The 11,265-nt window shown below is 49.7% G+C and overlaps 2 protein-coding genes across 5 annotated transcripts; one reads left to right on the top strand and one right to left on the bottom strand.

Annotated features, from left to right (window-relative positions):
* Nucleotides 1-797: 797 nt before the first annotated feature.
* LOC143663854 (monocyte differentiation antigen CD14-like) lies at nt 798-2,894 on the bottom strand. The gene is made up of 2 exons (XM_077137199.1): nt 2,691-2,894; nt 798-2,602 (listed from the first exon to the last, which is right to left on the bottom strand). The coding sequence occupies exons 1-2, from the start codon at nt 2,691-2,693 to the stop codon at nt 1,475-1,477; spliced, it is 1,131 nt and encodes a 376-aa protein (XP_076993314.1). The 5' UTR covers nt 2,694-2,894; the 3' UTR covers nt 798-1,474.
* A 1,974-nt stretch (nt 2,895-4,868) lies between these two features.
* TMCO6 (transmembrane and coiled-coil domains 6) lies at nt 4,869-11,263 on the top strand. Of its 4 annotated transcripts, none has more exons than XR_013166215.1 (12): nt 4,869-5,056; nt 5,185-5,297; nt 7,848-7,963; nt 8,058-8,241; nt 8,487-8,591; nt 8,732-8,817; nt 9,039-9,155; nt 9,369-9,480; nt 9,614-9,800; nt 9,948-10,042; nt 10,453-10,592; nt 10,854-11,263. XR_013166215.1 is itself a non-coding variant. In XM_077137206.1 (12 exons), exons 1-12 carry the CDS (start codon nt 4,972-4,974, stop codon nt 10,962-10,964), a joined length of 1,356 nt encoding a protein of 451 aa, XP_076993321.1. In that variant the 5' UTR covers nt 4,871-4,971; the 3' UTR covers nt 10,965-11,263. The 4 variants fall into 4 exon arrangements, 3 of the variants coding, with proteins under 3 accessions (XP_076993321.1, XP_076993320.1, XP_076993323.1); XM_077137206.1 differs by having other exon boundaries at nt 4,871-5,056; nt 9,737-9,800; nt 10,425-10,592; XM_077137205.1 differs by having other exon boundaries at nt 4,873-5,056; nt 10,425-10,592.
* Nucleotides 11,264-11,265: the final 2 nt, after the last annotated feature.

Genomic DNA, 11,265 nt, shown 5'->3' on the forward strand with positions numbered 1-11,265 from the left:
AGCAGAGCTGACATAGATGCCAACATTTGGAGAACAGAGGGACAGATGTTTGGAGATGCTTGGAGCCCAGCAAACGTCACCATAAGATGTTAAGCAAGCCAGAACCTGGAAAGAGCCAAGGGAAGCCAAGAGATGAAAGCCAGCCCCAGAGAAGCAAAGTGAGGAACCCTAATAGGAACAGAGGCTAAAAGCAATGGAGCCTAGGAGCAAGGGACCACAGATGCCAGCCACATGAGTCCCCAGCTGATAGGGGTGTTCCTGACCCATTGACCTTTTTTGAATTAAGGTATCTTTTCCTGGATGTCTTAGTTTGCACCATTTTGTAGGCTTAGAACTGTAAACCTGTAACTTATTAAATTCCCTTTTTCAAAAACCAAAAAAAAAAAAAAAAAAGACTCTCAGGGACATTATAGTGGGGTTTCTTGACTCAGGTTGGAAAATAGATGAGCTGTCTTCTGATATTCTTTGAATGTGTGATCTGGTTGATCTATAACTTTCCCCAACTCCACTTGTGCAGCTCAGGATGGAGGAGGGAGGCAGGAAGCAGGGTTGTGCTCCCATCTTCTCCTGTGTCCCTGGAAGTCAGATGTCCAGCTGTCGGTTGGGTGTGGGTCCCTCCTTAATATAGTGAAGAAAAAGCGATTCCCAGAAGAAACAGCATCTCTTACAGCCCTTTTGGGTCTCTGAGATATTGTGATTCAGAGGGCCTAGCTGTGAAGGGACTGAGACATTCCCCTCCTTGCCAGTCAAAGAAACACTGCTAGTTATACACATATCTACTCACAGAACCACAAGACTTCTAGTTCAGAAAGAAGACTTTAATTACAGAGCAGCCTGCATCATCTGTTCCCATTTCTCCATGAGGTGACCCAGACCCAGTGAGAGCCAGATGTATCTGTGTGTGCTGAGGGGATTACATCACAGGAGAAGAACCCCAAATGTATGCAACTTGGAGCGTATACAGGACAGGTGGCGTAGCTACTCTTTGTTGGCAGGGAAGAGAGAAAGAAAGCAGAGGAAGAAAATGCCTTTTGGATGGGTCCAGGTGAACAGCAGCAGATGGTTCTGGGAGAGCATCAGAGAGGAAACATTCTGTATCTTCCAGGACATGCTTACCATTCAAACATCCCAAAAGCCACAATGCACACATATTCAAGAAGCATTGTCGTCTCCTACTCAGACCTTAGCGAAAACTTACCCTTGCCCTTTCTGCCCCTGCAGTTCTTTCTTTGACCAAGAAGGGTAGGGTGCCTAGGGAGTTAGGTATGAATGACGTCTAAGTATGATGAATTCCCCAACGTCCTCAACCCTGTGCCCAGCACCTAGCAGACATCTAGAAAGTCTGTTGAATGAACGACAGGGGCCCACAGCCTAAGATTTTAATACGGTAGGACTGAGGATTGGTTGGCCTAAAAGTCCTGACAGGGCTCTCCCCGAGTCAGGGTAAACCTAACCCATTCACTCTTCTTTGGTTTTAGGAGAAGCTCCGGACCCTTTGGAGCAGAGCCAGAATTCCTGACATCCCTAGGGCCAGGGGCGAATGCGCACAGACTCGGGCCACGCCAGAGTTCAGCAAGTCCTCGTGGGGGTTAGGGGCTCCTGGGTCCAGGAAGGGGTTCCCGTCCAGTGTCAGGTTTCCCACCTGGGGCAGCTCATCCGGCCGTGGCGCCCTGGTCAGCTTGTTGCAGCTGAGATCCAGCACGCTGAGCTTGGCCGGCAGTCCCTTAGGCACCTGCTCCAGCCCAGCGGACGACAGGCTGAGAGAGCTCAGCGCGCTGGGCCAGACGCACCGGGGCGCGCCGGGATGTGCGGTGGCGCGCAGCACATTGCGGCTGAGATCTAGGTGGTGGGGTTGCACAGCCGCCGCCGCCAGCGCGGTGCACACGCCGGCAGGCGTCTCCATCCCCGAGTTGCGCAGCGCGAGATCCCGAAGCACCGGGAACTTGTGGGGACAGAGGACGCCGGACAGCCCGCGCTCGCCCAGTCTAGGGTTGTCCGACAGGTCTAGGGTGGTGAGTGCCGGGAAGGTACGGATCTTTTCGCAGGAAATGGCCAGCGAGTGTGCTTGCGCAATGCTCAGTACCCTGAGGCCCGGCTTAAGCCACTGCTGCAGCTCAGAGAGCCAGGCACCCCCTGTCGCCCACGACACGTTGCGGAGGCGGAGGGTGGAGAGTGCAGGCCCGGTAGCTTTCAGAAGCGGCGGCGGCGACGAGCCGGTTACCTCTAGGTCCTCGAGCGTCAATTCCTTGAGTCGGGAATAGCCGAGCGCACGGAGGGCGCGGAAGAGGAGCCGGGCAGGAACTTGGGCAGCGCCGACCGTGAGCTTCCGTAAGCGCAGAGCCCTCACCATGTCACCGTAATTCTCTGGGTTGGTTTCGGCGTACTCTAAAAAGTTCTCCAGGCTGCGCCCGCCGGCTCGGAGCTCCACGTCGACGGCAACTATACATTGTAAACCACTGGCCCAATCTGGCTGCGGACCCAAGAAGTCACAGACGCAGCGGTGATCTTCATCGTCCAGTTTGCAGGGATCTGGCGCGTCCTCTGAGGCTCGTAGAGGCGGCGGCACCATCATCATCAGCAGCAGCAGGCAGAGCGCGCGCTCCTGGGGAGACAGCAGAGGTCAGGGCAGCCACAGCCGGTTCTGGGGGCTCCCCGGCGCCCACCCTGTCTGCCCCAGGCCGTACACTCACCATGGCCGACAGGTCTGCCTTGCACCGCCAGAGCGCTCAGGGAAGGGCTTCGGCTTCTTTGCTATATGGCTGTACTCCCCGGCTTCCAGGCTCGGCTCGCGGGTCCCTCCCAACTTTTCCGCTGCCTCTAAGAGTTTATATAACCCTGGCTTGTCACTCTCTTTCCTTCTCTGACGAACCCTAGTCCTCTCTCACGTCTCTTCTCCCCATCAACCCCCCCCCCCCCACTTCCCTTCTGGGCAATTTTGCAATGAAGGATGCTGCGTGGAGCGGGCCGTGGCAGGAAGGATACTTCAGGGCATCAAGGGCACTCCGCCCCAGGGCGTGCCGAATGACAAACGCCCCAGGCTTCCTCCGGCGGGCATGGGAAATCCATGATCTTGAGTCACAGGTAGCCAGATCTCTGACCTTTTGGCCCTATGTTTAGCAGCCTCAGCTGGGGTAGGGTCTCCCTTGACTTCTCCCTAGTCTGGATTACCATTAGTTTCTAACTGCCCTATTGCAATTCCCTGAATATCCTGATACCTAAGGCTATTTTATGAAAGTGATTGCAAACTTCTGTTGACTCCAAAGGGAAGAATTTGGCTCAAGAGAAGGAAGTTGGTCTGAAAAACAACTCCTCCTGTTCCTTTTTTTTTTTTTGCTTACTTGTTACTTTGTCTAAGAAATAACTTTTTAGAAGGGAAGAGGTGTTTAACAGACATTTTGGCCAAGTCATCTCATTGTTTACAGTCTCCATTTTCTGAAATTGGAAAGCAGGTTATATCTCACATTATTTTCCTACTTGCACCTTGCTCCCTTCCTGACCCCCTCCCAATCACAATCCCTGTGTCCTAGAAAGGAAGGGGCTGGACCTATGTTGAATGAGAATTAATTTGTAAATTATCTGTTTACCAAAGAATAAAAAGTAAGTGTCCTACAGGGTGGAAGTAGGGGCTATGCTTTTACAACAGCCTTTACAGGATGGACCCCTAGACTCTTAGGGAAAGAGCTACATGAAAATCTTTTGAATCTCACTTCCCCTTTATTCCAGGAGCAACTGTACATCTGCCCCAATCCAAAGAAAGAGACTTTATGTGTCTGTTGGGCATATCCTGATTCCAGGAGCTATGTCCCAAGCCGGGTCAGGGCACTGTGACATCCCAGTGTAACTGGTGCCCTACTGGCAATGGTGCCAGCTGAGCCCTGAACCAGGTTTGTTAGTCTTGAAACTAAAAGCATTTAGAAACGAGAGGGCCAGTAGGAATAAGTAGTAAAATTTTTAAAGCGGAGGGAGAGTACATGTTAGACTGGTTAACACAGACATGCTCAAGAGAGGGACCTGCACTGAGTGGAGTGGGTTAGCCTGTTTTATAGGAAAATTTTATTGGTAGCAGTGGAAAATTTTATTGGTAGCAGTTTTCCATTAGTAACTTTTGAGCACCAAGGGTCTTTGTATAGGTTCCTATGGTGGTCTTTGGGCAACAGGCATTTTCTTTGTTTTAGTCGGAGATAGCTAGCAGAATTGTGGATTGTTGTCACATTCCTAAAATTTATCTTTGGGTAAATGGTTAGCAATCTTCTATGACCTTATGCTTCCTATCATTAACTAAGAATTTGTTTTGAGCCCAGAATTTTATAAGCTTTTATGGGGCTGGTTGGCCGCAATTCGGATTTTGAAAGTGAAGAACACGGTTTTGTATTCACTATGCCTATTAGCGTGGTGGCACTCACCACTTGGTGAAAAAATTATTTTCTCCTAAATATAATGGAAACTCATTTTTATGCAGGGCAGTAAAATAATTCTGTTTGTCTCATTTCCCTCATCTGCAATTGGGGATAATATTGGTTTCTTACGAACATTCCATAAGGTGCTGTGAATTCAACATTAGATAGCACTCATCAGGAAAGCTGGGGAAATCGCACTCTGGCACTTTCTCGAGTTTGGATTATTTTGAAAATTCGTCTAGGGTGTGTCGGGGACGAGGTGGTTGTGTCGGCTGAATGGAGGGTGAAGCTGCAGGTCTGAGGGGCCCCCTGTCGCGGAAGAGTTGTTTAATTCCCGATAATTGGATAGGAGGAGATCCAATCGGAGGCTCAGTGGGCGGGGCGGGCTTGCGAAACGCCAGGTCCTGCCTTCGCTCTGCGCTCCGCCCAGGTGCCGCCCCGCCTCTCGACTCCGCCCTATTCCCACCCCTCGCCCCGCCCCGCCTCACACTGCGGTTGCGCAGTCCGCCCATTTTCCAGGTCGGGGTCCGTGTGCCCCCTGCTGCGTTCCTTGTGGCCTTCCTCCGGCTCAGCTATGTGGAGCCGACGGCAGGGCCGCCTCAGGCCAATGGGTTGCGGGGTGGAGGAACTACGGCGCCGCCGGCGGGAGCGGGAGGCAGGTGCTGGCGGGCGAAGGACCTCGGGAGGTTGAGGATATGGCGGTCGGAAACCCGAGAAGGAGGGCCCTGGATCGGAGCCAGGGGGCCTGGGCGCCCCTCTCACGCTCAGCTGGGTCCTGTGTCCCCAGCACTGCGGAAAGCGCGGAGGGAGCAGCAGCTGGTCAGCAAGAGGCTGCTGAGGGACGACGACCAGGAGGAAGCCGGCGGGGGACGTGTGGCCGCAGTCCTCGGGGAAGCCGAGGTGAGGCGGCCGGGGCGGGGTGCGCGGCGCGGTCCGTGCCCGCTGGCGCCGAACGCTGGCACTAGCTTCCTCTCCCCGCAAGTACTCGAGATCCGCCCCCAGACTGAATGCGCTTGGCACACCAGCTCTCACCACACAGTGAGCCAAATCCAGAAGCCCGGGTATCATCCTTGACACTTTCCTGCCCCTAATCCCACCTCAAGTCCCAACCGTTTTACTTGGTGAAGAGGTCTGGAGCCCTTACGTGCTTCGCCGACGTGTCTGCTGCTCCTTCTCTTCTGATCCAACAGCCTCCTGACAGGTCCCTTGCCGTCCTCCAGTTCGTTCTCCACACATCAGTCAGATCTTTTAAAAACACATGTAAAAACCAAAGTTCCTTCCTCTGACCTGCAAAATCCAGATGAACTAACTTCTACTACCTCCGGCTTTATCACTTAACTCATTTCAGCCACACTGGCCTCTTTTCAGTTCTTGGAACAAACATACCAGTCTCTTTCCTGTCTCAAGGCCTTTCCGCTTGACTGCATCTGAAGGGATTTCTTATATTCTCTCGGAGTCCTGTTTCTTGCAGAATGTTAATCACATCTAATTCTTTGCTTGTTTTTATTGACTCCCTAACTAAACTTTACATCTAAGGGAACCTAGATGTAGGTTTACATCTGTTTACACATATTGTCTGGAAAGCACTTACGCCTAGGTTATTCACTTTATTCATAGTGTACCTACTTTTGACACCAAGACACTGCTAGTCACTGAGTTACACAAAGATGAAAAGATGAGTCCATTCTTTTGAAGGGCTCACAGCTGAGAAGTGACACCTATTGTAGTGGAAGAAAGCATGAGGCGCTGTTAGAAAACCATTGCAAACTTCCAAGAAGCTGGAGCTAAAATCTGAAGGGAGTGGGAATCTGGGAGGGCTTCCCCCCAGAAGGAATAGAATGTATAAATGTTTGAAGGCATTAAAAAATGAGTCATTTTTTATATTTTGACTAGTGCATTTCCTAATATATATAGACAGCTAATTGAACACCATAAGTACATGGAACCTTGAGTAGAACATGAGATTTTGTTGGTTTATCCAGCATTATGCCCCAATAAATTCCAGAGTGGTTTGAACAGTGAATAAAAAAGTATTTGCAAAGTCCCCTTCGGGGAACAGTGAGAAAGGGGGAAAATTCAACTTCCCCAAGTTGAATTCTTGATATTCTCACAAGCAGTGGGGACAATCAAAGCTATAGGCTGAGCCCCCAATCTTAACCCCACAAAGGATAGGTCAAGCCTACTTAAAATTAGGCCTAAGAGTCACCCCCAAGAGAACCTCTTTTGTTGCGCAGATGTGGCCTCTCTCTCCAGCAAACACAATAAGCAAACTCACCACCCTCCCCCTGCCTATGTGGGACATGGCTCCCAGGAGTGTGGACTTTCCTGGCAATGTGGGGCAGAAATCCTGGAATGAACTGGGACTCAGCATCAAGGGATTGAGAAAACCCCTAGAATGAGCTGAGATTCAGCATCAGGGGATAGGAAAAACTTCTCCACCAAAAGGGGGAAGAGTGAAATAAGACAAAATAAGCGTTAATGGCTGAGAGATTCCAAACAGAGTCAAGAGGTTATCCTAGAGGTTATTCTTACACATTAAATAGATATTACCTTGTTAGTCAAGATGTATGGAGAGGCTGGAGGGAACTGCCTGAAAATGTGGAGCTGTGTTCCAGTAGCCATGTTTCTTGAAGATGATTGTGTAATGATTTAGCTTTCACAAGGTGACTATGTGATTGTGAGAATCTTGTGTCTGATGTTCCTTTTATATACCTTATCAACAGATGAGTAAAACATATGGAATAAAGATGAATAATAGGGGGAACAAATGTTAAAATAAATTTAGAGTGAAATGCTGGTGATTGGTGAGGGGGAGGGGTGGGGGGTATGGTATGTATGAAGTTTTTCCTGTTTTCATTTCTTTTTCTGAGTAAATGTGAATGTTCCGAAAAATGATTATGATGATGAATATGCAACTGTGTGATGATATTGTGAATTACTGATTATATATGTAGGACGGAATGATCAAAAATTACGAATGTTTGCGTTTGTTTGGTGTTTTTTGGTATTTTTAAAAAAATTAAAAAATTATTAAAAAATGAAAAACAAACAAAAAAACAAAAAAATGAGTCATTTTAATCTGGTTTTGGAGTGTAGTTTGTATGGAGGAGGATGGTTGGAGAGGTTGGTGAGGCCAGGCTGAGAGGTTTAACTGTTATTCTTGAAATAACCCTGTAGGTAGAAGGCAGAGTAGATAATGTTATTCTCATTTTTCAGGTGAAGAAATAGGTTCAGGTCCTTTGTGAGTGAGTGGTGTGGCTGGTATTAGAACCAAGTTCTGCTTCTCTCCTCTATCCACTCTGCAAAGTTGATGCTATTAGCCATATTAGTTTGAATGACAATTTCTGGAGATGGTGCTGATATCGGAAGGCTCATGGGTGAAGTGGGCAGACTGGGACTCAGGACTTGCTTCCTGGCAACTGTATCACCTTTCCTTGTCCTGGGCTCTAGCTCCAGCAGTTCCTACAGCTAGCCCAGCGGGGGATGGAGGAAAAGGAGAAAGAGAGGGCTCTGGTCAGCCTTCGTCAAGGCCTGCAGCACCCTGAGACCCAGGAGACCTTCATCCGGTCAGTGTGGGTGATGTGAGTAGGTGAATGGGGCTCTGAGGGTTGGACAGCAGGGGATAGGCCACAGGCTGAGCAGGCTCTGGTATTCATGTAGGCTGGAAAGCAGCATGCGGACTCTGGTTGGACTCCTGACGAGCAACCAGGCCCTGCTGCAACTTGAGGCAGCTCGGTGCTTGCATGAGCTCTCTCATTCTGAGAAACCTGCCGTGGCTGAGGCCTGTCTGCCAGCCACTTCCTACCTCCTCACCTACCTCTCCGGTCACAGCTCAGACTTCATAGTAAGCCATGTCTTCTATCTTATTCTTGGCTTGGATTAGTGGGTGCTTTTGGGTCCAGTTTGAACTGGCAGTTAAGGGGAAGAAGAGAACCTGTGTCCTTTGATTTCCACAGTATGCATACACCCATCATCTCCTCACACTCTTTTGCTCAGAGCCTCAAGGACAGATCTGTTTTACCCCTTCATTCCCACCCCCAGCCTGGCATGAGATGGGCTAAGCCCAGTATTCTGTTGCCCTGCTCTCAGGAGCTGTGTTTGTATACACTGGGTAACCTGATTGTGGAGAGCGAGGCTGTGAGAAGGCAGCTCCTGCCACAGGGCATTATCCCAGCCTTGGCTGCCTGTATCCAGGTGAGTCTGCCTTCTTTCTCTCCCTGTATAACCCTCCCCTCACTCCTTCCCATGTCCCACCTGTTTTGTTTAGATAGTTCAGCCTCTGCCCTGTGCCAAGAGACCTTATGGTCCAGCTTTCAGACCCTGTCTACTTCTAGTCCCCCCATGTGGCTGTGCTGGAAGCCCTTGGATATGCCTTGTCTCAGCTTCTGCAGGCTAGAGAAGCTCCAGAGAAGATCATTCCGTAAGTGAAATTGTGTCCTTTGATGTGCAGGAGGGGGAGACTCACTCTGTAGGGTAGCCCCTGGATGCCTGCTTAAGTCTGGTTTCTAATATGTACCTTGTTTCCATGTATCTGTTGGGAAGTGTTTGGCCTTGGACACTTTCTACTTATCAGGGTCTGAGAAAAGCAACTGGCATCTTGTCTTCTTTGGTTCCTACTCACAGTCCTGTTTTTGTCGGCAGTTCTGTCTTGGGCTCCACTCTCCCCCAGCACATGCTGCAACTTTTGCAACCTGGCCCAAAGTTGAGCCTCGGGGTTGCTGTGGAGTTTGCCTGGTGTCTTCACTACATCATCTGCAGGTAACATAGGCCAATTGGAAAAGTGCCCCAGACCTTCTCTGGGGCTCCCTTCAATGGACATGTGGGGTTTGGAACATCAGTTTCTGGAACTGCTGTGGTGAGTTTTCTTTCTTTCCTCTCTTTTTGGAGCCCAGGTGAACCACAGACCAAGGCTGTTTCCACCTTAAAGGTGGGATTCACTGGCTGGTAACTGCTTGTTTCCTTTCACCCCAGTCAGGTCAACAATGTTCTGCTCATCACCCATGGGATTTTGTCTACTCTGGAGCTGCTGCTTTTGCACTTGGCTGAGGCTGTCCAGAGAACTGAGGATGCAGGACTGGAGTTGGTAGGTGAAGTGGACAGGTCAAGGTCTGGGGGATCTTCACTCTGTGCCCCTCTTCTGGTGTGCAAGCAGCCCCTCTTCTGGTGTGCAAGCAGCCCCTTCCTGCTTATATCTGACCCCTAACTTGTCTTTGTAGCTGGCGTGCCCTGTGCTTCGGTGTCTGAGCAACCTGCTAACAGAGGCAGCAGTGGAAGCTGTGGGAGGGCAAATACAGTTTGGAGATGAGCGTGTTGTAGCAGCTTTATTTATCCTATTACAGTTTTTCCTCCGTAAACAGCCCAGCCTGCTTTCTGAGGGCCTCTGGCTCCTTAACAATCTCACTGGTATGCACACAATCTCCATCCAGGCCTTGAACCTTTAGACTGAGTTGGGGATACTTCCTCATGGCTTGAATTAAGGTGGGTAGGATGGAGAGGGGGTAATTATAGGTTCCAGTTTGAGGGACTTCACTCTGACATTTTCCCTTCCAGCAAAAAGTCCTAGTTTCTGTACTTCCCTGCTCTCCCTGGATCTGATTGAGCCTCTTTTGCAGCTGTTGCCAGTATCTAATGTGGTAGGCATATTGGTAGGTATTGAATTCAAGACCTGGTGGCCAAAGTGTAAAAACTGGGAGCAGGCCCTTGCCCTTGGAAGTGCCCTTAACTTAGCCATACCATGGCCTGTGGCATGGTATGGCTTTAGGGCAAGACAAGGCTAGGTTTGAGTTCCTAGGTGGTGGTTTACTAGTTACTAACCCTGGGCAAATCAACTTACCACTTTAAGCTTCAGTTTCTTCATTTATAATTGGGGATAGTAATTCCACCTCAGAGGTTAGTTGTGGTTATTACATTATATGCATATAAGCATTTGGCACAGTGCCTGGCATGTGGTTAGCATTCTGTATTTTAGCTATCAAACAATCTTTAGCTTTCATCCTTTGTGGGGACTGTATATGTATGTATCTGCAGGTGCTCACAGTTCTGTGCAACGTTGCAGAGAAGGGTCCTGCTTACTGCCAGAAGCTCTGGCCGGGGCCCCTGCTCTCCTCCTTGCTGGACATACTGGCCTTCTCTGATACTGAAGTAGTGGACCAGAGTTTGGAGCTGATGCAGCTGCTGTTCCGCTACCGGCCACAGGTGTGTTTTTGGTACACATTCCCAATCCCCCATGCTCTGAACTCGCTATGTCCCCCTACCTCTCCGTTCCAAGTATAGTTACTTCTTGACCTGGCTGGCCTTTGTGGGTTCTAGGTCAGAATCTTCATACTCTTGTTGGTAATAAACCCTCCTACAAGAAAAGGTGGGCTAACCGGTGTTATGACATTACTAGATAGCTGTGGGAATTGAGTCTTAGGCACAGGGACCCAGATGATGAATCCTTTTCTTCCCTGCCCCTAGGCTGCCCAGGCCTTCTTGGAGCAATCAGGGCTGCAGGCCCTGGAAAAGCATGAGGTGGCCCAGCTCCAGGATCGTGTGCATGCTCTCCGGGACATAGTTCTTCATGGGTGACCTGGATTCTCAGTGTCCCTCAATACCCCCTATCCCAGCTTCCTTGCCCCACTTCTAAGGAGCCGGTGGCACCCCTTTTGGGGGTCCAGAATCTTAAGAAGTTTTAAGCTCTGTGCTTCCACTTAAGCCTAAATCAAGACCTTTGGACCCCACTCCTTCTTCACCCAACACTGTCCAGAAAGTAAGACCAGAGGACACTCAATGTGGCCTAGCTTTTTCTGAGGTCTTGGAAACTTCTATCTTACTTTAGCAACTGTTGGCTTTGGATTGGAAAAATAAAGTTTTATTTTTTTATTAAACT

This window comes from Tamandua tetradactyla, chromosome 20 (assembly GCF_023851605.1).
Source record: "Tamandua tetradactyla isolate mTamTet1 chromosome 20, mTamTet1.pri, whole genome shotgun sequence".
Taxonomy (NCBI): Eukaryota; Metazoa; Chordata; class Mammalia; order Pilosa; family Myrmecophagidae; genus Tamandua; species Tamandua tetradactyla.